The following is a 25,807-nucleotide window of genomic DNA, read 5'->3' on the forward strand; positions in this document are numbered from 1 at the left end:
CCAGTAGGTCTTAGTCCTGTAACAAAAAAGGAATGTCCTGGAGATTCTTCATGCCTGCTTTGGAAGTCCAGACTCCAGGAAAACTCAACTAAGTAGGAGCCCAATTTGAAGGAAAGAAATCTAAACAGAGTTGAGAGGTCAGGTCCTAGGAGACAGCCTCCACCCCCACCCCACTCCAGTCTGAGGTCTGCAGGTGCCTCAGACTAACAACGGTGCTTGCTTTAGGGGAAGGGGCTACCAGAATCTTACCAACAGTCAGTCAGGTCGGAGGTGAAACAGCAGCTGCCCCCAAACAGGTCATCGGAAAGAAGAAAAGCAACTGTTTTTATTTTTGAAAGCCTTCTAATGGTTCTTCGAGGCTGATCAGCAGCCGCAAGCCCACAGCTTGGGAGGGCTTTTACTGATACCTAGAATGAAGCCACCCTCTTGTTAACCATGGAGCGAGAACCCACGGTGCCCGGCATCTAACCCTTCTCCAGCTCCTTTTCCATGGCCATAACACTATGCTGCTCCATCCCACCTAAGGCAGAAGGCGAGGAGCCCAGCTTTCCGTGGAAACTGGGGACAGCCACTGTGCTTTGCTGCTCCAAAGACCAAAGAGGCCTGACTTCTGGAAGACAGGGAAGGCGTGAGAAGTCTTCCTGGACTGAGAGCGGAGCATAGTGTGGAGCAGAAGAGAACGCCATCGAGAACTCAACCCAGACAGGTCCACCATGGGCTTGCTGCAGGGCCTTCTCCAAGCGAGAAAGCTGCTATTGGTCATCTGTGTGCCACTGCTACTGCTGCCTCTGCCCACCATCTACCCCACCAGTGTAAGTAGCAGCCTGCCCACCCCTATCAGGGCATCAGAGGGAGTCTGGGAGCAAGGGAGAGGGGTCTGGAGGGAGTGGAGTGTTTGCGGGGCACCCCAAAATGACTTCAGTGTGACTTGGATGAAATTGTCACGCTTTTCTAGGAGATACCAAAGTACTTTCTTCCTTAAAACTATCATTTCCATCCCTCTGTCTCTTCCCCCTGTTCTGCCCTCCACAGAGTAGGAGACCACAGCTGAAATAACTGCTGGAAAAGGGGAGGAGCTGTGGTTGACCCCATAGAAAGGACAGGCTGGGGAGCCCCTGCTTCTCAACCTGTGGCTATCATTATGTAATAGTAATTAGAGATACAAAAAGCCCTTCACTATCAATCCAGAAGGAGTGGGGCTGGGAAGGAGTCTATCCAGAGATCATGGTGGCCTCAGAAAATCAGAATGTGAAAATGGCCATGCTCAACCTTCTACGCAAACTTTTGGGAAACGGTTGTTGAAGTTGAAAGCATAGGTTAGCCTGTTACTCTGGTTCTCAGACTATCTGAATCTTCTATGCTTTCTTTTCTGCTCAAAAAAAAAAAAAAAGAGCCGCACTTAAAGCAACAAGAAAACAGAAATGCAAGCTCCAGAGCTCTAGACCATGACCTGATTCTAAAGCAGGGGTTCGAGAACTAAGGAGCTGAAGCTTCGTTCCATCCAGGCGGCCTCATGCACCTCATGGTCTTCCTTCCCTTCTTCCCCCATCTCTCCTCAGATGTCTGGGGGCAGATAAACCCACCCAGGGCAGGCACTGTCCTTGAGACTTTAGGAAAAAAATAAGCTAAGGCAGGTTGACTACAGGAATATCTCCCACACTGTTCCCTGGGGGACTGGGTAACCAAGATTAAATTTAAACACTTAAACAGAAGGGATTATCATGGCCTTGTTAAACACAAGCTGACTTAAATCTTTAGCAAAATAAACACTTCAGTGTGCCAAGGAGACCCCAACTAACTCTGGTCTGAGATTAGCAGACAGTAATTGCCAATGACTTTTTTTTTCTGGGCTGTATAACGGTTAATTTTCTGCTTTGTCTAAGTAGACCTGATTGTTTCGAGTTTTCTTCTCATGGTATTTTTCTCCCAATGTCAGGTCAGTTTAAAGAAATTCCCATGAGAAACACATAATGCCCTCTTCTACTGAGCAGTATTAGGAAGCCCTGCCTGCCTAACCCCTCACCCCCACACTGTCAGCCTTCATCTTTGGGGACCTTAACTAGTGTCCACAGGAGGCACAAACTAGTTGCCCAATGCTGGTTATGTCTCTCGGCTACCATCATCCAACTCTGGATTCTGATAGTAAAATCCTTAGAATTCCTAGACAGAATTGCTTGTTCTAGGCTGCCCTTGAGAGAGGCAGCTGAGTGTCTGGGCAGGAACCCTTAGCTTACAGTCTGCTGATTCTTCCAAGTGATGAGCCACAGCCACATCTTAGGAGGTGTCGAAATGACTTTTTCCTCTCTCCTTGCCCAGGCCTTTAAAGTCTAGACTCTATGATGCTACGGAAAAAGAGGGTAGGGGTGACTGTGTGGCACTTGCTTGGCATACAAAAGGCCCTAGACTTGCTCTCCAGCATAGAGAGGATCGCCAAAGAGGACATTTATCCGAACACTTCTGTGTCCCTACTGGAAGTTGCACCCCAGTCTTCCAAAAGAGATTTATCAAAGTGCCCCTCAGTCACAGCAAAGGAACAGACTTCAAGCCCCGTCTACTAAGGTTTGAGTGAGGTATGACTGAGGAGGGATTGAAGGGTGAACTTCCTAGGAAGGGAACCTAAGGGAAGGAAGGAAACTGTCTACACAGGGGAAAGGAACGCCACTTCCAGCACTTCCCCTTTTCATGGTGTGTTTGATTGGTCTGTTTTCTTTGTTGGGTTTTGGTTCTATCCTGTTCTACTGACAGTGTCTTGCCATGTAGCCCAGGCTAGCCTCAAATTCACAATCTTCCTCCCACGCCCGGCTTCCATTCTAATTCTAGGAAGGGAGCGAAAAGAAATAAGCACTACTTATTAGAGGCATTCCTGACCTGAATGCTTGTGTGGGGCCTGGGGGTTCCAGAGCACCTACCCACACACAGTAAGATAAGAGACCTGTTAGCCCACGTAGATTTATCCATGTGCCGGAGTCTGGTCAGATGCAGGGGACTCTGTGGAGTCCCCGGGTGTCTAACTCCACAGTCACCTGAAGGAGAAGAGGCATGGGGAATGGAAGAAAGTTGGTGTGGGTTCCGTGGGCAAACTAAGAGAGACACAGACCAAAGATCCTCTAAAGATGTCTTTCATCCTTCTACTCTAAAGGAAGCTAGACAAAAATGACAGTGGGCTACTCTCTTCTCAGTACTGTAGGAGACAGGTGATCGTTAATGTTTCCTGATGCTATTTACAGCAGAAAAGGGCACCCCTGCCCACCTAACTCTTCCAGACTCCAAGCAAATAGTGCCTAGCAAAAAGAAAATCGGTCTGTTGCTCTCTGTCTCTGTGTCTCTGTCTCTGTGTCTCTGTCTCTCTGTCTCTGTCTCTCTCTCTGTCTCTGTCTCTCTCTCTCTGTCTCTGTCTCTCTCTGTCTGTCTCTCTCTGTCTCTCTCTCTCTCTCTCTCTCTCTCTCTCTCTCTCTCTCTCCTCTCTCTCTCCTTTTCTCACTTAAATCGGGCCTCTGTAAGCCGGGCATTGGTGGCGCACGCCTTTAGTCCCAGCACTCGGGAGGCAGAGGCAGGTGGATCTCTGTGAGTTTGAAACCAGCCTGGTCTACAGAGTGAGTTCCAGGACAGCCTCCAAAGCAATACAGAGAAACCCTGTCTCGAAAACAAATAAAAAAACAAAAGAATTGGGACCCTGTAAAGTAACCAGGACAAGGGTCTCCCAGTGAGGCACAAACAACATTTTGCCCCTTTGTCGTAACCTGGAATTAAAACCCTTCCTCTTGCCTCTTTGCCCCCCCAGGAGGCTGTTCCTCTAAACTGCATCCTTTTCCCCCAAAGGTATCACTTCTGTTATGTTATCAGCCTTTCCAGAAGGTTCATCTCTTATCTGATCTATTGTCCTTGGAAGGAATTTCATTGGGAGCTGCAGTCAACAGTGGGCTCACTTCCCATTTCCTAACCCAGCCTGCCATAATCCATGACCATCTGGAGGGTGCAAGGTCCCTTCCAGCAAAGCCCATCCCTGGTCCAGGAACGGAGCAAGATTTGTCAGGTTCCTTGTTGGGCCAGCAGATTGGGCCAGGTCACACCTGCACCCTGTGTGAACACTGAGAGAGGCACAGCTGGCTTGGGTCCTCTGGGTAATTAACTGCCCTCTGTGTGCAGCTTGGAATGTTGCAATTATTAAGATCTTGGAGAGTGACCTCCCACAAGAGTAAACCTCCGAACCTTCCTCGGGACCACTTCCTGGCACCATTCATACAATCAACATTGCTGGAAGCCAAGGCTAAGAAGGGTGGGATTTTTTTTTTATAAAGTTGTATTTATTTACCCTCTGCACACTTTGGTTGCACGGAGTGATTTTTGGTGAGTTGAGGAAAACGCTAGTAAATTCCCAGATTTCCCACCGTGCTATCTCCTGCAGATGGATAGCATTCTATCCCCTCTGTATAAGGAGGTTTCTGTGGCGTCAGGCCATGGATGTGGCCTCCAAGGACAATGTGCAGTTTTTGGGATCATTGTAACCAGAAAGACGATACTGACAGCTAGAAGAGGCCAGTGATACTACCAGGCACAGCGCTCTACATGGGACGACCCAAGGGCAAAGAATGAGCCCATCCCAAGTGTCATTACAGCCCAGGCTGAGAAACAACAAGTCTGTTGTCCCTCCTCCAAAATGAGCCTCTCAGTCTGGGGATTGCTGCCTGCCTCACACACACACACACACACACACACAGTCAACACCAGACCCTCCAGGGAAGAGCTCCCTACTCACTGCTAGTACGTGGTACAAGCTCAGGCCGAGACCCAGAGGGGGAAATAGCCAGCAGTTTTTGCCTAGCAATTCATTGGATTACCATCTAAGCCAGACCTGGTGGCAAGCCTAAGGCCCAGCTGCTCGAGAGGCTAAGGAAAACCGCTTGAACCCATGAGCCTGAAACCAGCCTGGAAACATAGCTAGACCCTGTCCCTCACAAACAAAAACAAAACAAAACTAATGAATCGAATTGCTTGAACAATATTTTGAAGCAAGGGGATTTAACTTCACTTAATTTTTTGTTTGTTTGTTTTTATGAGAGGGTTTCTCTGTATTGTTTTGGGGGCTGTCGGTCCAGCCCGGCCTCGAATTCACAGAGATCCGCCTGCCTCTGCCTCCCAAGTGCTGGGATTAAAGGCGTGCGCCACGACCGACCGGCAACTTCACTTATTTTTAAGAGAGGTAAAGCCTGCTTATATTTCAAGGGAAATTATAAGTGTAACAACAGTATGTAAATCCAATGAGGCTAGAGACAGGGGTGGATTCAGGCCTTGCTGGTCTCCCTAGGAGAGTCCTGAGGTAGGAGCTCTCCCTAGAGGTTATGAGAACACAGTATGGAGGTCGCCTTGTGAGTTCTTTTAACTCACCAAACCAATTCCTTTCGGTGGGTACAGACCTGGGTTGAAGTTTGGAATGGCTGACCGCAGATCCCTCAGGTGAACCAATCTTCCACACACCGATCTGTCTTCCACTACCCCCAAGAGCCTCCAGTAGCTGCACAACTTGACCCAACATGTACCAATTAAAACCTTGAATTCCACCTTGTGCGCTTGGCCCAAATGCTGTGCTCAAAATCAGTCATCACCCTCTACAGCTTTAAGACTCACCAGAGCTGGGATTCCATCAAAGACCAGGGCCCACGTGGATGCATGCGTCAAACACGCGCACAACGTGGGGTTCTTCCTGTGAGCAGCCACGCCTTCACCCACAAAGGACGACTGCCACAGTCGCCAGCCAGTGTCAGCATAGCCCCTCCCAGGACTGTATCCTGGCATCCTCATGGAGTCTAAAAGTATCTATTGTCTTCACCCAGGGTCTCATTTGGAGTCCCCATGACAACAACTGTCCCACTGACTACCTCTTTCCTCCCCTTCCAGGAGGCTGCGTGTGCTTACGTGTTGCTCGTGACGGCTGTGTACTGGGTGTCCGAGGCGGTGCCTCTTGGAGCGGCGGCCCTTGTTCCTGCCTTCCTCTACCCATTCTTCGGAGTTCTCCGCTCCAGTGAGGTTAGACCACTTATGACCCAACCCTGTGCTCAGATCTGCTGGACCAGTGAAGGGGGTCTTCAGGTGACAGGAGGGAGGCACGTGATGGGAGGGGCCGTGCTTACCCACAGGAAGAGCTCCTGAGCACTGGGCTCCACATCCACTGAGTCAGACACTAGGTTCTTCCCATCCACCCTTCCCCTTCGGCTCCTTCAAAGTGCTCAGAACTTGCTGCTTTGAAGTCTTCCCTGATCAAACACAGCCAATTGTTCCTTACTTTCCAAGTTTTTGGTCTGGGTTTTTCGTTTGTATTTAAGACAAGGGTCTCATTATGTAGCCCTGGCTGACTTGGAACTCATTCCATAGCCCAGTCTGACCTTGAACTCATAGAACCCCATCTGCTTTAAAAAATGAAAAATTTCCTGCAGGATGAGGGCCAGATGAGTACTACACCTCCTCTGTTATCACCTGCCTCCCATAGGGCAGTGGTTCTCAACCTATGGGTCACCAACCCTCTGGAGGTTGAACGGCCTTTCAGAGGGGTATCGCAGCATATCAGATAGATATTTACATGGCGACTCATAACAGGAGCAAAATCACACTTCCAAAGTAGCAATAAAAATAATTTTGTGGCCGGGGGTCACCACAGCATGAGGAACTTTATTAAAGGGTCGCAGCGTCAGAAAGGTTGAGAATCTCTGCTCTAGGTTACCTGATGAAGAAACCCAAAAGCAGAGTTGGCAGGTGCAGGGGGGCAGGGGACGTCAGGACAGGTGACTGAGTCTGCCTAAGAATCAGGCTCGACAGCCTCCAAAACAATACAGAGAAACTCCGTCTCATAAAACAAACAAACAAAAAAAGAATCAGGCTGTACGTCAGAAGTCGGAGTTCGCTCTTCCATAGAGAACCCTCAAGAGATCTAGGAAAGGGGTGTCGGTGTCGATAATTCCAGCCCACACAGCAGGAAAGAGGCTTAGAGAGTAAAACTGACCCCAGTCATACAATAGAAATCGGCAGATTTCAGAGCCTGTACTCTTTTTTTTTTTTTTTAATTTTATTTTCCAGTTTAAATTTAGGGCCTGTACTCTTGCTCACTCTGCCATATGAAGGAAATTCCTAAAATTCCTAAAGCATATGGGCCTTCACAGTGTTATCAATTGCTAGGAACTGTGGGTACCTCTGTCTCTGTGCTATGAGGAAGAATGAAATTGGCCTATGGGCTGCCTTAACCTTGAACAATAGAACATTCTTGAATGTTCCCTTGATGGTTGAACAGCTCTTTCTATGGGATGAACTCTACCGACCAATTTTTGTTAGTTTGCCTTAGATTTCTTTTTCTTTCTTCTGTGAGTAGTTAGCCTAAAGACGGAATCCCCCCAACAGTGAGCAAGTGTCTGTCCCTACAGATGTGTGTAACATGGGTATAAGAAGAGGGCACACACAAAAACCAGTCAGCGAGACAGTGACTCCATCTCCTCCTCCACCCCCGCCCTTCTTTTGAGGGTGGAAGGAGAGATGTGATGGATTTCCATGCATATCTAAAAGAGCAATCGACCTCAAAGACAACTTTTCTCAGGGAAAGAGTGCAAACTTTTTCTGCCCCATTGCTCCTTAAAATTGTGGAACAAGAACTTCATTAGGGAGTGGGGGTGGGGGTGACTGGAGGAGGGTAAGCAGGAATCCTCCAGGTGAGCCCAACAGCCCAATATAATATAGAAGTGTTGCTAGGCAACAGCTATGCAAGTCCCACCCCTTTTCATAGCCAGGAAGGCCAACCTAACAGGGAGACTCTTTGGAGGCAAGAGTCTGAGGAGGGGGTCTTTTAACTTGAAAGGAATGGCCTCCATGTGTGATTAGGTATTGCAGTTACTGGGTGAGTGGAATTAAGAAGATGTATTTTATCATTTGAGGCAAAAAAAAAATCTTAATCCATCTGTGTCTTTAGGTGGTTTTGACAGGTGGTTATATTTAGCAATTGGGCTACAATGAGCAACTTAGTCCAAATATAGTCTGTTCAGCTGACCTTAGCTCAGACAAAGGAAAATGCCAGCAGGGTGAAGGACATGGGGGATGGCTCCTTATGGGCCAGAAGAAGCACCCATTGCGTTCTTTCTAGCTGCACCCTTACACTGTCGTCATGGCTCCCTGAGAAAAGCTAGGCAGCCCCCCTCCACCTCCCCTGGAGCCTCTGAGTCATGCATTCTGTTCCTAGCCCAGCTCCTGCTCGCCTGACCCCTCGCTGAGTCTTGGGCAGCCCTCTCCATTCTGAGTCTTTGAAATCTCTTTATTTTTAAAATCCTCCTACTCAATTACGCTCTGATGAAACGTTTCCGAAGACCTCGCCTGAAGAGTAGTTCCCTTCCCTCTGAGCCAGCTTGATGTTTGTGGGCATAACAAAGATTACTTTCTGCGGACACACATTCTCTAGGACTTGCGGTGTCTGTCTCGTGGCCTGTGTGTGTCCCAGCGCCCTCGGGTCGTGGTTCTTGGTTCCTGTGCTTTTGGGAGCTAAAGAACACGGCCTCCATGTGGAGGAAGGCATGGGAACAGGGTTGGCATGGCCCTGGGACTGTGGCTTTTGTCCCTCATATCATTCACTCTGCATCCTGACTTCTAGATCTCCGCTTCAGGGTGGTACAGTACCCAGAGGTAACGAAAGTAAGTACGTCACCTCCGCCCACTCCAGTCTTATTTCTGGCTCCTGAGTTCCCACCACCTGCGGCTATTTATATAGTTGTCAGAGCTCCGGAGAAAACAGAAGCAATCCAACAGGAGAGTGGGACAGCTTTAGCTGTAGGGACAGACACACGGAATGAGAGGGCTTTGTTATAAGAAGCTGCCTCAGCCATGAGGAGGAGGCATTTCATGACCTGCTGCTACAGCAGGAATCCCAGAGCACAGGGCATGAGCTCTGTGAGTCCAACGGTCAGAGACCCGGGGGAGCTGATGGCATAAATCCCAGCCAAGGAGCAGAAATCAGATGAGAGGTCCCAACTCAAGCAGCGGAGCTGGGGAAAGGGGGCCTCTTCCCCATCTCTTTACTCTATGCCAGGCTCCATGAACGCCATCTCCAGGCCCTGCCTTATTTAATCTTCTATAAGGAGCCGTAGTTTTCTATCTTTGTTCACAGAGGGGCAAATTGAAGTTCAGAAAGGTTAAGTAACTTACCCGTGTTTGCACAGCTAGTAATCAATAGAACCAGGACTTGAGTCCAGGGGCATGTGATTCTTAAACTCTTGACCCTTGGGCCATCTGTACCAAAGGCTTTGGCTGAGTTAATGAATGATGGGCACAGCACAGCAGGCTGCCCAGGGAGCTCTTCCAGAGGTGAGCTGGCCAGAACATCAAAGATCTGGAACCCGAGGCGCCTGTGAGATGAAGAAATGATTTAGAGATGCATTGTTTCTGGCTTCTGGGCCTACCATGGCAGGCTCAATCCAAACTAAACAAAGAACTAGAAGCAGCTCCCACCATGGGTGCCATGTATAAAGGAAAACTCTGGAACAAGTGCCTGTGTGTGGTCCTCGTAGTCCCATTCCAAAAGGTTTGAGCCAAATGATCCCATCAGGGCCACTAGACTAGAGATGGACTTCCGTGCCTTGGCAGGTGATTGAACACCATGGACTCCTTGACTTTAGGAATCTGCCACTCATTTTCTTAAAATAGATCTTCATACATAGCCCCAAGCATTCTCCACTGTACCTGCCTACATTGTTCCCAGGAGCACCCAGCAACTTCCCTCTGCTGGTGCACAGAACTCAGGCCCTGGACTTTGGGTTGGTGTTTACATTCCGCTTTGTTTGTTTGGGCTCCCCTGCGATTGTTACTGGCATTATATCTGTCTTAAAAGTCCTCTCGCCCCTTGCCGCTGTGTTGCTTGTGATGCCGATAGCCTGGGCACAAGAGCAGTGTCACTCCAGCTAGCTCAGATTCACTGTGCTTAGGAGGACTGGTCCACGGTGAGCACCAAAGGACCAGGATGGAGGTCAGGGGTGGTGTGAGATGCATGGTGGCACCATGGGAGGAGCTTGGGTCGGTTTCCTGGGATACCCAGGCACTGAAATTACTTCTGATGGTGTTTACATGTTCTGTCTGTACACAACCCCCCTCCCTCTCCGTCCTCTGCCCTGGCGCTGCAAGCCACCAGGCCAGCCTCACTCAGATTCAAGCTCCTGCCAGGGCAAGAGAGATTGGAGGCAGCCCCCACTGGGATAGCAGCCATGTCTTGCTGGAGTCTGATGTCCTGAACCTGCTTCCCTGCTGGCTTCCAGTCGTTCTGACCCTCTGGATGCCTGCCTGCCTGCCTGCTGTACAAACCCTGGCTTTCTCTGTTTGTTCAGCCCTGGAACCACTCCCCACCTCACTCGCAAGGTCAGAGAGGACTGGCCCTCCTCCTGCACGCAGGCCCTTTGGGGATCTGCACATCAGATGCAGGGCAGCACATCAGGGGGGCCATCTGCCCTGACCCTCAGCCTGCCCGAAACCTCAGCTGAACTAAATCCATATCAGACTGGGTACAGGAAGCTGTAGACCCTGTAGCATTTGAGGTTAAGTTCTCGTTTCTGTGGGAGGAACAGCTTCCTCAGAGCCATTTCCAGACCAGTCTTCATGTCTGGTCCTCACATCCTCCCATTCTGCACTTCACACAGCCCCAAGTCAGAAACTGGAGTTGTGGAGAATAAGATCAAGATCTCCTGCCTTACGGGAGCTAGGCCAGGTTTGGGGTCTCCCTGGATGTCCATCTAGGACTCCTTGCTAAGGTAGAGTGTTATATTTTTATTATTTACTATTTTTTATTTATGTGTATGTACGTATGCCTGGGTGAGTTTGTGTGCTCTGGCATTCACGCAGGTGTCCTTGAGGCTGGAGAGTGTCAGATCCTCTGGAGCTGGAATTACAGGCAGTTGTGAGCCACCTGATATGGGTGCTGGGAACCGAACCCAGGTCCTCTGGAAAAGCAGTCACTGCTCTTTACCACCTAGCCATCTCTCCAGCCCCCAAAATAATGTTTTTTATAAGCAACAATGCCTTTTTTCTTCTCTCCTTTTTTCCTTTCTGTGGCCCTTCGTTTATTTGTTGAGGAGTGGGGGGGGGTGTCTTGCTGTGTAACTCAGGCTGAAGTCAAACTTTCCATCCTCCTGCCTCAGTTGGCACCACCAGACCTGACTCAACACCTTTTCTTTAAACCCAGTCCTAAGAGACTGGACTACAAAACAGGAGAAAGGGTGAGGCCTGCTCAAATAGGGATGGGAGCCTGGGGTACCAGTTACTTGAACTTCCCTGGTCCTGGTCCCTTCCTTCCCATGGCTACCCCTGGGATGGGCTGCAGCAGCGGATGTATTTGGAAACCAGTGTTCCCAGGAATGCAGATCGCTGATAGAAGGGGCTGGACCCCCTGCAGGGCATTCTCAGCATAATGGTGTCACAGCCTGGAGGGAATGACAAAGAAAGAGGTAGACATGGATGGCCTTCGTGTCCTCATTAGACATTAGTCAAAGTGGAGTATTATTCCTGGCTTTGACTTGACTCAGCGTTAAAGGAGAGCTAAGTCAGGCTTGCACTTCTGGGTCTAAAGTTGCAGATGCATCCAGCCTGTGGCCCCCAGACTGCATGCACCCTAAAGAAACTATGATTTCAGTCCAATGTAAAACATCAACTGGGGATGGGGAGGTGGCCTAGTGAGTTAGAGGACTTTCTGTGACATTGGGAGGACCTGAGTTCAAATCTCTAGCACCCATGAGAACACCAGGTATGGCTATGGGTGTCGGGTGCTGCCCCTAGTCCCATGGGCTGGAGAAAGGTGGATCCTGGAATCTCAACGGCTGGCCAACCTAGCCAAAATAGCAAGCTTTCGGCTCAGTGAGAACTTTGCCCACATTGTAAAACCTGCCAAGGCGGAAGTACCTATCCATGGGCATTGTGAGACCCTTGGGCTGTTCTGAGTGTGACTTGCCTATCACAGCACAGCTTACAGGCAAGAACAAGGAGTCTGTTGTCTCTCTGTCTGCCTCCCATGAGGATAGGCCCCCAAAGAGGTTCAAGCCCACCCACATCCTTTGTGAGGAAAACGGCAAGATGAAGTTGAGATTTCCATTCTCAAACTTCTTGGAACAGGGCTACAATCTCCCTCCACCCATTAAAAAAGTTTTAAAAATTAAAGTAGTACTTCATAGTCCACTACACACCCACCACACACACGCTTATACATTACACATAGGGGCTATGTTCCCAGTCGCCCTGTGGTTGCCTAGAAACATGGAGCATTAAACACTAAGTGTATTATGTTGCTTGGTGTCCTGCAGTTTTGCCACTGAGGACCAGAGTTCAAATGTCCTTCTGGAGCTTAAGCCCACTGCAACCTTGGCGTCATTCCACTCCTTGCTTTAGGGTCATTTTTAAATGCAAGGAGTCACATGAACACGGGTACCACAAAACAACAGTGATTCTAATGACTAATACGGCTGATTTCAGACTAGCAGGAGAATAACACACACAGAGTAGATTGGGTCTGGGGATAACTCATGTCCCAGATAGGAGGCAGCAGATTTCATACTGCTACTGGGAAGAGTACAAGTTAAAATTTAGGGATTGTTTATTTCTGGAATTTTCCATTTAATATTCTCCAACCACTGTTAGCCTCGGGTCACTAAAACCACAGAAAAGTAAAACTGCAGATAAAGGGAGGTGGGTGTGTCCAGGTTATGTTTGTATCCAGGGAAAGTAAAGTTTAAAGCTCAACCATTAGCTAAAGTCACCTGCAATTCCCTAACAAAGGACTAGTTAGTTAGCAGGCATCCTGTGTGTGGCTTTGGTTCCCTAAACCAAGGCCAAGCCGGTAGCTCTTTCAAAGCCATCCGGTCCCTCTCACTGAGGGACTTCTATCTTGTGTGTCTGCCCTGTCCCTCCTGTATCTTCTCGTTCCTTCCTCTTGCTTGTGTTGGCCGACCCTCTCCTCATCCCCCAGCCCCTGGCATTGGTTTCTTTTGCTTTTTTTGCTAAGTACTTCCTGCTGAGCACGTCTAAGGACCCAGCTGTTCTGTCTCACTCAAGGCTGCCAAGGCCATGACTATTACTTAGTGAGTTATGTAGCTCTGCTGTTGCCAGTTTACAGGCTGGAGTGACCCATATGGGGTTCGTTAGCTTGCCCTAGAGCCTCCAACTCATGGGTGAGCTGGATGGATGCTGGGAAGGGTAACAGCCGCAGGCTGATCTCCAGAGCCCAGGCTCCTCACCATCTACCTCTGTGATGACATATTTTCAAGGGGACCCATCTCTTCTAAAATGCAATCTCCAAACGCTCCAACGTCAAGGATGTGGCACCTGAGGAAAGCCACGGAGCAGAAAGGCAGAGAAGGCAATGGCTGCCCACACTCATCACAAATCCATCCATGCGCTGTCTTCCTGGGAGGAGTGCCCTGTTAGGACCCACAGCTTCTTACAGATAACTCTGACAGGTTCTGCTAGCAGGTCTTCCAAGCCAACAAATATTAGAACTTGGGGAAAGGGCAGCTAAGGACCTTTGTCCCCATAAAGGACACTGCATGGCCTGAGAACAAGACAGAAGTATAAGATGTGGCCAAGGCAATGGAGACTCCGTGCTGGCAGCAGCCAGTGGGACGTGCATGCCCCTGTGTGAGCACGGCTGGATTGTGAGTAGGATGCAGGAGAGATGTCCATGCTGGAAAGAGGCTGCGGCAAAGTAAGAGCCCTAGTTAAAGTCGGGAAGCCCGGAGCACACTTTAGAACATGGTTAAGATGATCCTTAGGGATCTGGAGACTTGGGGATTCCCTGGAAGGGTTCTACAGAAGCAGGTCTCATTGTGGAAGAAAAGTCAGTGGCAGGAAAAGCCGCAGAGACTGCCACTGAGCGGGGCTTCCATTTACCTATGTGACGAAGCATGCAGCCTGTGACTTAGCTCCGTGCACGAGCCTGTTCAGGGTGCTGATGGCCCCAGATCGGGTCAGGATTCAAGCAAAGTTCCTAGGAACAGGAAGAGAGTCCCCAGAAATCCTGGTTGCTGATGTGGCAGGCTACGCTAGCTAGGCCTGCAACTGGCATTTAATCGCAGCAACAACTTTACAAGGTAGGGATTTACGTAACCCTGGGTTTCATTTAGAGGAGAATAAAGCTGGGAGGGGTTGCATAGCCTTCCTGGGGTGGCTGACTGGAATTCTCACCTCCCCCACTTAACTATGCTACCTCAGTACTCACAGCCTTTATCAAGAGCCCCTGGCTCACATACAACAGTTGAACTGATCTAAGTCCATCAGACCCTCAATGAGAAAGCATCCCAGAGCCAATAACTGAAACAGAGTGTTTGATTGGCACTAGGCCTCAGCAGTTACAGCCAAGTGTCAGGACTGTGACTGTGGATCAAGGTTAGAAACGGGTGCTGGCCTGTGCTTCCTAGACATCGAATGGTCTGCTCCCAGCTGGCTTTCGGTTGGTTGGTCCACCTCATACAGCATGCTATACGCAGGTTTTAGCTCCAGCTATGCTTGGATACCCCACCTTTGCCCTTCATACGGGTTCCTCAACCTCTCTGAGTCCACTCGTCTTAAAGCTAAACACAACCAGTGTAAGTCCAGCAGAACTTCTGCAGGGCTCAGGGGAGGACGAAAATGCAAACTGAAAATCTCCCGGAGTGTAGAAGGCATTCCAGTCTACTGACGATCCTCCTCTTACCCCTGGGTGGGACCCAGAGAAAGAAGTCCTACCTCTGTGTAGCACTGAACCTTCTAAAAGGCATCACAGACAAACCGGTGTTAAGGGAAGACACATGCCAAAGAAATAGAGAACACGCTGTCGTTACCAGCTCCGAGAAGAAGAATTACAGTTTCATTAACTTTTCGGTGTTGGGAGGCAGGGGTCATAGGGTAGCAGAGGGACCACTGCCCACAATTTCCATGTGTCACATAGACAAAGGAAAAATACAATCCTGCCCCCAGGCTAACCCACAGAAGCCTAGGAAGGAAACTAGAGAGGTCCTAATCCCCACAGCAGAGCCTGCCAGACGTCCCAGCCACGCTCACTCCTCCTAGGGGGCAGCATCTTTCCCAGAATAGTTTCAAACCACTCATAGTAGGAGACCTTCCATGGCCTCTGGGAGCATTAGCAACCGTGATCAGCTGAGGAGTAAGCTTGGGGACAAGAGCTACGTCAGCCAGAAGCACAGGGCTCTGCCTCCCTGGAAGTGGTCACAGACGTGAACCACGCTGTGAAAATTTCCATGGAACAAAAGGAAAAAGTGAAGGCGGAGCAGGTGTCTTGGTTGCGGCTACGGAGGGCTATCTGAACAAAGCGTAAAACCGGATGATGAAGAGTCTATCACCGAAGCCGCCCGGCTCCTTCCCCAGCTCTTCCTCACCTCACTTTTTTTTTTTTTTTTTTGGTTTTTCGAGACAGGGTTTCCCTGTGGCTTTGGAGGCTGTCCTGGAACTCACTCTGTAGACCAGGCTGGCCTCGAACTCACAGAGATCCGCCTGCCTCTGCCTCCCGAGTGCTGGGATTAAAGGCGTGCGCCACCAACGCCCGGCCCTCACCTCATTTTTATCAAGTCCCACCCAGCCAGCCTCGGACGCCACGTCTTTCACCTAGGCTAAGCCCCCGCCATCAACCGCCATGCTCCCACGAGGCACTGGTTTTAGACGTTATTAAATGACGCCTCCCATTGTGGCTGGTAGGACCTGTGCTCCCTATGCCCCCACTGTGCCTCCCTTCGCTCTCCAATAAGTAACTGTTGGAGGAGTGGTGCCTGCAGGGATGTATGTGGAGGTCAGGGGGCAGTTTTAAGAAACCAGTCCTTGCTTCGCACCTTGTTTGAGGCGGGGTCTCTCTCGTTTCTGTGACAGTCTAGCTGATCTGAGAGCTTCCAGATGACTCCTGTCTCTGCCTCTCGTCTCCCCATAGGCGTACTGGGATTGCAGGTCCGTGCTTATTACATGGACTCTCAGGGGATCCAAGCTCATATCATCAGGCTGGCTGGCACATACTTTTACCAACCAAGCTATCTCTCTAGCCCCCCAACTTCCTTTAATCCAATAACCAAAAGGAAACCCTTAGTGTGGTTATGTCAATATTATTGGCTGCCAATCCCACATATTTTACTATATATTTAAATGTCCTTTATCGTGCAGTTATTTTTCCTGCAGTTAAAAATGTTCCTGTTTTGTCACTCTAAGAGACATTTTAAGTTTAAAAGTCCAACTCCTCCCTTTCTGCCACGGTACCTCCAACTATGTGACTGCCATTTATTGAGCATCTACTTTTTCATGTTATCCCACTGCTGGCAATCCAAACTTTTTAATAAAGACTGGAGAGGCAGATGTAAAAAATAACCAAGCCTCAAGCCACCACCCCAGCCTTGCCCTACATTTAAATATATAGTAAAGTATGTGGGATTGGCATTCTCTACAATGTACAGAATTCACTAAAGCTGCGACCCCGGCTTTGCCCCAGGCACCCTATAGTGTACGGAATTAATCGGGTCCACAGGGACCGATCAGGGGCGAGAACCCCAGGAAGGCTTTCTGGAGGGCACCTGGCCTGAACTTGGCCTTGAAGTCCATTCTGAATGCACAGCCAGAGATGGAGACAGAGTGTTCCAAGTGAGAGCGCAGCCGGTCGTAGGGGATGAGGAAGGGGAATGCCGGGAGTGGAAGGCTCAGCAAGGGAGGGGCAGATGTACAGGAGAGGCAATGTGGACAAGAAGGATGAAAAATTAATCATAGCCTATAATCTTATCCTTTCTTTACAAATGTGCCCGTTTTTCTTCATTTGAGTGGAGCAGGAAAAAAAGGAAGGCAGAATTCTATCCCACTGAGTGTGACAGCTTTGACTATAATCCCAACACAGGTCTGTGCCACTGCATCCTGTCTTAGTAACTTTTTTAATACCAAAATAAATGTATATATATATGTAAGTTAGTTTTCTTTATACTCACAGTCATCAAAATAAATTTATTAAAGAAAAACTCACATTCGTATCGAATCCAAACTTAGTGCCTTCTACAAATAGAGACCATTGGCTACATGAAGTTATTGGAGGGGTGGAATGAGATGACCTTTGTGGAGAGCTTAGCATGGGGATGTCCAAGGTCGGCTGGTGCTTAAGAGTTACTGCTTTTGAATAACCAACTTTTTTAGCTAGTGGTGGAGGCTCGTGCTAGAGTGTTCGCCCGGCCTGGCAAAGGCCCTGCGTTTGACCCCAGAACCGAAGGCAGCTAAGGGAAGGAAGCAGCCATCTATCTATCTGAAGAAGCCTCACCTCCCTGCTTCTGCTTCGCTGGCCTCTGGCTCTCAGAACACACTGTACTGGCCACGCCCTTCCCCAGCTGGTGGCTAACCTTGCTGCCCTCCCTACAGGTGGCGGCCGAGTACTTCAAGAACACAACACTGCTGCTCGTGGGCGTCATCTGCGTGGCGGCGGCTGTGGAGAAGTGGAATTTGCACAAGCGCATCGCCCTGCGTATGGTCTTGATGGCCGGAGCCAAGCCGGGCATGTGAGTCACATGTGGGGTGTGGGGGCAGTGGCCTGAGTCACCGCAGGCTGTGTACTTGGGTTCCTCTGCTAGTGTGGAGGTGACATCAGAAGGATGGACTCTTACCTCCCGCATCCATGAGAGAGATCCGATAACCCTGGAACACAGATTTGGACAGCAGCCCTGATACAACTATCGCCTGAATCTAAGGCATTCTCCTCACAACCTGGACTGGAGGGACAGCTAGGTTTGCAACACCCAAAGGCCTTGTGACAGCACAAAATGGCCAAGAGAAATATTTTCCCAAATGTTTCCCTGTAGGTTAGGGTGCACACTGGACAAAGAATTGGGTGGCTTTTCCATTGTCATTTAAGAAATTATGGGCATCAGCCGGGCGGTGGTGGCGCACGCCTTTAATCCCAGCACTTGGGAGGCAGAGGCAGGCGGATCTCTGTGAGTTCGAGGCCGGGCTGGACCGACAGCCTCCAAAACAATACGGAGAAACCCTGTCTCGTAAAAACCAAAAAAAAAAAAAAAAAAAAAGAAATTATGGGCATCTCTTCCCATCCACCCGAGTTGCCGGTGGGGTTTCAGACCGCCGATCCATCAGGTGTGCCGTGGCTGACCTCTCTCTCGCTCTCCTTCCGCTCTGCCATCAAGAAGCCAACGAAGGAGAGATTCTCACCCTCAAAGACTATGTGGGGCCTTAAGGTGGACAGTTTTGTGGGATCTCCCATGTTCGTCTTCCCTTCCTCCGCTCCTAGTCATAACTTTTCACTCCGTCTTATGTAAGCTGCCTCACTGGTCAGAGGGGCAAACTGTAAACAACGGAGCATTTGTTTTCAGCATTAGTCTTTTGCACCTATATGTTGGGACTCTAAAGCATGGTCCTGCCTCCCAGGTTGCTAGGGGGAGCTGCTAACTCCAGCTTAATCCTTGTAGGCACTGCAACCGTCTGCCCACTCAGCTTCCCAGGCACACGGGGCATTTCCTCCATCACGTTGGGAACTTGCGGCTCCTTTTTTTTTTTAAGTTTGGTTTAGTTTTGTTTCTTTTGTGGTACTGAGTACATGTGGAAGGAATGAATGAGGCAGGCCCAGGTCCTCACCCGAGGCAAGCACTCTAGCCCTGAGCCGCATCTCCAGCCCCTGCAGAACTCTCGAAAACTCGATACTATCTACGAGAGTCTTCACCCGTCTGTGAGCCCCTCCTTCCCTGTTTACCACACTACCCAAGCAAGCTTGCACCCGCATGGCATGCTCCCCGTGGGTGTGGAAAGCATTCAAACTACGTCGCTGTCAGCTCAAACAAAACACCGGCAGCACTCTGCCCTACTTGGGCGCAATTCACGTGTGTGCTGTCTGTCCCCGGATTGTGCAAAGTCACCTAAAATATAAACAAAGTCATCTTTGTTTCAGTTTATCTAATCACCACTAGCACCAGGTCTGTCCAGGCACTGCTTGCACGGCGCCTCTAAGTCAAAGGGAAATAATGTGAAGGTTACGTTTGCTCTGTGTCCCTCCAAGCTTGACTCTTCCAGAGACCGGCTGGAATCAGGCGCACAAGCGGTGACGGGGACTGCTTCCCCGGCTCTGTGGCCATCCTTGCAGCCATCGATGCTGAGACAAGTAGCAGGCAGAACCGAGTGCCAGACACTCATCGGTTTGCTCCCAAATCGCTATGCTGACTTGCACAGAGCAAGGGGGTGCAGTTGTGCCCCAAGACTTGCTGGCTGCAGGGATGGGGAAAAGAGCCCCCTTGTCCCTAAGGGACACACCACAGAGCCCCCACCTAATGCCCACAGAGCAAGAAGAGTAACCAGTGAGTTCGTACCCTGGGATCTTCCCACCAAAGCTATCCTTTTGTTGTTGTTGTTTTGGGTTTTTTTTTTTTCCTTGTTTTTTCGAGACAGGGTGTCTCAGTATTGTTTTGGAAGCTGTCCTGGAACTCGCTCTTTAGACCAGGCTGGCCTCGAACTCACAGAGATCCGCCTGCCTCTGCCTCCCGAGTGCTGAGATTAAAGGCGTGAGCCACCAATGCAAATTGTGCGCTGAACCCAGTGCTGGAATCGAGGTTACTCTGCGCCAAGCGTTGGGAACCGGAAGCTGACCGGCGCCTGGTGGGTCACAGCGGTGCAGTGCGGCAGGTTGACGCTCTGCCCCTCCCCTCTGTCCCCACAGGCTCCTGCTCTGCTTCATGTGCTGCACCACCATGCTGTCCATGTGGCTCTCCAACACCTCCACCACCGCCATGGTGATGCCCATCGTGGAGGCCGTGCTGCAGGAGCTGATCGACGCCGAGGAGGAGCAGCTGGTGCCAGGCAACTCCGGCACCGAGGAGGCTGAGCTCATGGGTACGGCTCACTGTGGCTACCTCCCCTCTGCTTCTCCGCCCTCCTCCCTGGATTCCCTGCCAGTCTCCACTGCGACACAGCCCAGCCCGGTGCCCATCCCCTCATCTTCATCACCCCCTTACCCGTGCCAGATGTCATAACCCAAGTACCCTTTTACCTACTTTGATTACAGGTAACCCGCCCCCCCCATTCCCTTTGTGTCCCAAGCGTTCAAGCGTTATTGCAAAACTCTGGGGTCTGCCTGCATCTACCGCCCCACTGTACCTTCGGACCAGAGAGACGGGGAGGAGGTCGTCTGCTACACCTCTGCCCCTGCCCCGAGCCCCTGGTCTTCCCCGCAGTGTCCACTCTGGCCTCGGTGTTCACTTCCTGTGTTTCTTTGCCACTGTAGGTCTTGACGTAAACAAAAGGCAAACGTCTATGGAGCTCATCTTTGTCAATGAAGAGTGAGTATGACTGCCCTCCTCACAGGCAGAGCCTCTTGGGTCCACTGGAGGTGCGGGGAAAGACAGGAGCAAACGCATCTCCTTTAGAGACCGTGTACCAAGCCCGCCGTCTTGTCTCCATCCATGGGATCTACTTCTCAAGATCATGATGGAGTCTCCCTTAATCCCAGAACACTTGGGAATAAAAAAAAATTAAATCTGAGTAAATGTGGGGGCTGCCCTATGGCTACCACGCACAGTTTCACCTTCACTTAGAATACCAGGGGGCAGTTGGCAGCAGGCTGTATGTATGATGCTCTGGAAAGGCAAAACTAGGAGAGACATGTTCTTAGGCATTCATATGTTCTTGGGCACTCATATGTTCTTGGGCACTCATATGTTCTTAGGCATTCATATGTTCTTGGGCACTCATATGTTCTTGGGCATTCATATGTTCTTGGACATTCATATATTCTTGAACATTCATATGTTCTTGGGCACTCATATGTTCTTGGGCACTCATGTTCTTGGGCACTCATGTTCTTGGGCACTCATGTTCTTGGGCATTCATATGTTCTTGGGCACTCATATGTTCTTGGGCACTCATATGTTCTTGGGCACTCATATGTTCTTGGGTATTCATATGTTCTTGGGCATTCATATGTTCTTGGGCACTCATATGTTCTTGGGCACTCATATGTTCTTGGGCACTCATATGTTCTTGGGCACTCATATGTTCTTGGGCACTCATATGTTCTTGAGCATTCATATGTTCTTGGGCATTCATATGTTCTTGGGTATTCATATGTTCTTGGGCATTCATATGTTGTGGAATCTATCAACAACTAACTTCCTTGCAGAATCTCTACACAAATGTGGTCCTGTAAGGGTGTTCCATGGTAAATACTACACATTTAAAAGTTGTATTTGCAATGGGTCTTTGGAGGCTCGCACTAAGTGAAGTCAATCCCTATAGCTGGACGGACACAGAGGGGACCTGGTGGCAATGGCATCTTTGTCTGACCTCTGTCTTCCATCATGACCTGTAGCTCTGTGTCTTCTACCTTTGTTCACATCTCAGGCAGGTGGCACAGCTTTTCCGGACCTTTCAGAGAGGCAGAATAATCTCACACTTTCAGATCCTCAGCAGCCTAGCCCAGGTTCATAGCAAAACTCTGATCTCTTTCCAAAGCTGCTCTTCTCTCCTGGAGTCCACACCTGTTTCCTCTGGGCCTAAGCCTGCGGAAGAAAGAGGTGAAAGAGAGGAACAAACCTGACCTTCCATTGTCCCCCGCCCCCTCTCCTACTGTCCCCTCACTCTGCTGCTTCTACAGACTCCAGAGTGGGACAAACCTAGGATACGGAGAAGACCAAGGAGTAAAAAAGTTCCAGGCTAGTGTCCTGTCTGAGAACCAGTCCCTTGAGGGCACAGAGCTTCAGGGACCGCAGGTCACCCCCTTGAGGTGGCCTCTTCACCACCCAGGCCTGATGGTTCTTGGATGGCCACACATCTTCCATCTTGTCAGTTCTGCTGGTTCAGCCCTCCTTGTTTCCCATTTCTGTCTTCAAGGGAAAGACCGCAGAAGCCATAATGCGGGAGGGACTCAGCAGGCACAGGCAATTGTCCCCTCCATGAGGTGCAGCCACTGGCCCAAAATTCTTCCCCATCTCGTTTTCTCCCTCACCTGGCTTCCTGCTGCTGCCACCTCGGATAAGCATTTCACACATGTCTGTCTCTAGATCGTCATCGTCTCGAGTCAGCTGATAAGGGTACCATCAGGGCGCAGGTTCTCCAATGAGACAGTGAGAGACCTATGTACACCCACTTCTGACATCCTAGAACGAGGTGGTGATGCAGATAGATGCTGGTGGCCTGCATCTGTTGAGGGTTGACAGTGCCATAAAGAAGGAAGCCCATATCTAAGTGTCTGTGCCCAATCAGGACTCCATATCTGCTACTACTGGGAATATTGGTGTCACTTCAAATGAAGCTGCTGCCCCATCCTTGGGAGGAAGCAAGCCCCTGGACTCTGGGAGCCTCTCGGGGGTCAGGGAAGGCTAGGGAAAGACTGGTCCTCTTTGGAGGCTAGAAAACTGGAGTCTAACGTTAAGACCCTTATACCAAACGCTCAGCACAAGGAAGAGCTACTGCTCCACTCCGGTTACCCTGTTTCTTTTCTTCCTTTCAGCACATCGGCTGCAGACTTCACGTCCCTGATGCAGAACAAGGTACGACTCTGGTCCCCTGCTCTGGCCTTTGACATCACCTGGAAGCCCCTCAAGATAACTCAGGCACCAAGATGCCTGGCAGCTTTTCCAACAGGCCAGCAGCCTCGGTGGATTAAGGCCAGAGAGGTGCTCGCCCAGGGTGGACACAAGAAGCCAGCGGGGCTTCTGAGAAGGGCATGAGGGGTTCTGAACCTCAGCTCTGAGTCCTGGGCAGCTAAACAAGTCGATACAAGTTAAATAAGTAAGACACAAGTCAGCCTTTTGGTAGTTGGTTGGTTGGTTGGTTGGTTGGTTGGTTGGTTGGTTGGTTGGTTGGTTGGTTGGTTGGTTGGTTTTTCTAGGAAGGGTTTCCCTGTATTGTTTTGGAGGCTGTCCTAGAACTCACTCTGTAGACCAGGCTGGTCTTGAACTCACAGAGATCCTCCTGCCTCTGCCTCCCGAGTGCTGGGATTAAAGACGTGCACCGCCAACGCCCGGCAAGTTAGTCTTTTATGGAAACCAAAATTCAGACATCCTGATTTCAAAAGCCTCATTTTCAAGATCAGGATTTTATTCTCACTGGGGTTTCCAATTGCAAAATCTTAACACTAAGGATAGAAGGGTTGCCTGTATGTTGTTGCTCAGACTCACCCTCTCGCCATAAAGGTTTTAAACCTCTTCACAGGAATCACTGGCCAACTAAACTGCATTTTTTAAGGTTTTATTTTTAATTGTGCGTGTGCATGTGTGTGTGCATGTGTATGTGTGTGTGTGTGTGCGCGCATGTAAGCACAGTGGCCTGCAAAGTACAGAAGGTTTCAGATCCCCTAGAGTTGAAATTATAGGCAGCTGTGAACCACCTGACTTGGGTGCTGGGAACTGAACTCACGACCTCTGCAAGAGCAGTGCATACTCTTAACTGCTGAGCCATCTCTCCAGCCCCCAAACTGTGGATTTCACTGTGTTAGATTATTGCTACTGTTTTGGGTTTTTTTTTCTTAAGTAGTAGAGTTCTTCAGCTGCTAACGAACTCCCAGAAAACCAGTCTTGGTTGTAAGGACAAAGTGATGATCCCAAGGTTTCGAAGCTTCTTCCCCTGCAGGATGGAAGCTGTGACGATGGATCCTGACCCTGTGTAGGGCCTGCCCTTAGGAATGCCCTCTCAGACTGAATCCCATAGTGGCAATTCCTAGGGTAGCCCTGGGACAAGTGGTACCTCTCCAGGCACTTGGACCACATCCTCTTCCTAACAGTGTGATGGTTTTGTCCCAGCAGAACCTGAATGGTGTGCCCATGGTCACCAAACCTGTCAAAACAGCAAACCAACAGCAACGTAAGAGGCAGCATTCGGGACAGGTAACTGAACCCTGTATGAAATACCTTGGGCCTCTGAAAGGTCCTGCCCTGATGTTGTCATTAGTGAGCAGTTATGTGTCTGATGTGAGTGCCATGAAAAGAAAGTGCCTGGGCTCACTGGACATCACCAAGAGCCGGGATGAGCCACTTTCTGGGTCATGTGTTTTTCAATTGTAAATGCTTAAAGTTGGTAGGTATGAGGTTCAAATGATTCTTCAAGGGCACTATAAATATTTTTCATTTTTAAAATGTGTGTGCAGGTCCAAATGTAAATGGAGGTTTCTTTCTTCCTGCCTGCCAGTTACCAAATAAACACTCAGAGGCTTAATATTAATTCTAATTGTTTGGCCAATGGCTCAGGCATATTACTGACTGAGCTCTCACAATTAAATTAACCCATTTTCATTCATCTATGTATCACCACGTGGCTGTGGCTTGCCAGTAATGTTCTGACATCTCATTCCTTCGGCAGCTACATGGCATCTCCCTGACTCTGCCTTCTCTCACTCCATATCTCTGTTTGGATTTCCACCTAGTTATATTCTGCCCTGCCATAGGCCAAAACAGCTTTATTCATCAACCGATAAAAGCAACACAGATTTGCAGCAAACAGAAGGACATCCCACATCATACAAGTGGGGAGGTCAGAGAACAAATTTTGGGAGTCGGTTCTCTCTGTCTACCACGTAGATGCATTCCAGGGATCCAACTCAAGCCATCAGGGTTGGAGACTAGTGCCTTAGCCCAGTAAGCCATCTTACCAATCCCCTCTGTAAGTATTGTCTCTTACTGTCCTGACTTGATAAGCACGGTTGCTCTTCTGCACAAGTGAGTCTTTTCCTGTTGCTGTAATACTAAAACAAAATGCAGAAATGCAGCGGATGCTGAGGCTGGTCTGGGATGCAGCGGATGCTGAGGCTGGTCTGGGAGGCATGAGTCACCTATGTATAGCCCTTGGTTTCAGATTTTTTTAATCCATCATTGGTTTCACTTGTTTTACATCCTTCACTGTCACCATTAACGAATGCCATTATTTATGAAATTAAATGTTCATTCCATGAACATGTACTAACACAGCGCTAAGCATTTTCCCCACAGTCCTGGCTGGATAGGATAGTGGGGCTTTTTTTGTTTTGTTTTGTTTTGTTTGTTTGTTTTTGCAGTTTTGGAAACAGGGTTTCTCTGTATTGTTTGGAGGCTGTCCTGGAACTCGCTCTGTAGACCAGGCTGGCCTCGAACTCACAGAGATCCACCTGCCTCTGCCTCCCAAGTACTGGGTTTAAAGGCGTGCGCCACCAACGCCCAGCTGATAGTGATTTTGAACTTCAGTCTTACAAATGTGGTAGAGCAATGAAACCAGGAGCCAGCAGGGGGCACTGGGAAGCACAGCATCTGGATTCCAAGCCAGTCTCCTTGAGCACTCGTAGTCTTTCAGCTACGAAATTGAGGCCAGTTAAAAGCTGCAGTTAGTTCATGTATTCAGGCTCAGTATAAATTCCATTAGAAGAAAAGATCATGGGAAAGCCTTGAGTCAGAGAATCTAAGTGGTCCTTTCCAACTCAAGCCAGCAGTGAATCTTCCGATGGTTGGAAGCGTCCAAGTCTTACTTTGGCCTTCAGAAGATGGACAATAGTTAAGGGCCATGAAAAGCATGGTCCTTAGCAAGATAACCCTCTTCTAAATATCAGTGTTCTTTTTTGTTGTTGTTGTTGTTGTTTTTGGTTTTTTTGTTGTTGTTGTTGTTGTTTTGTTTTTTCGAGACAGGGTTTCTCTGTGGCTTTGGAGGCTGTCCTGGAACTCGCTTGGTAGTCCAGACTGGTCTCAAACTCACAGAGATCCGCCTGCCTCTGCCTCCCAAGTGCTGGGACTAAAGGCGTGCGCCACCAATGCCCGGCAAGATCACTGTTCTTATGATTTGAACCTGCTGATGTTTGCACCAGGCTTCGCCAGGTCTGTACAGCCAGGCATGGTAGTTTCCGCAC

The 25,807-nt window shown here is 49.5% G+C and overlaps 1 protein-coding gene across 1 annotated transcript in view; it reads left to right on the forward strand.

The window, feature by feature from the left end:
* Positions 1 to 28: 28 nt before the first annotated feature.
* Positions 29 to 25,807, forward strand: part of Slc13a4 (solute carrier family 13 member 4) — a 37,409-nt gene continuing 11,630 nt past the window's right edge. The window contains exons 1-7 of the mRNA XM_005082400.4: positions 29 to 812; positions 5,896 to 6,024; positions 17,368 to 17,504; positions 19,664 to 19,836; positions 20,228 to 20,282; positions 22,451 to 22,490; positions 23,745 to 23,825. Of these exons, the coding sequence (XP_005082457.1) occupies positions 714 to 812; positions 5,896 to 6,024; positions 17,368 to 17,504; positions 19,664 to 19,836; positions 20,228 to 20,282; positions 22,451 to 22,490; positions 23,745 to 23,825 (714 nt within the window). The 5' untranslated portion in view covers positions 29 to 713. The remainder of the gene's footprint in view (positions 813 to 5,895; positions 6,025 to 17,367; positions 17,505 to 19,663; positions 19,837 to 20,227; positions 20,283 to 22,450; positions 22,491 to 23,744; positions 23,826 to 25,807) is intronic.

Source organism: Mesocricetus auratus, unplaced genomic scaffold (genome assembly GCF_017639785.1).
Source record: "Mesocricetus auratus isolate SY011 unplaced genomic scaffold, BCM_Maur_2.0 Super-Scaffold_100019, whole genome shotgun sequence".
Lineage (NCBI taxonomy): Eukaryota > Metazoa > Chordata > Mammalia > Rodentia > Cricetidae > Mesocricetus > Mesocricetus auratus.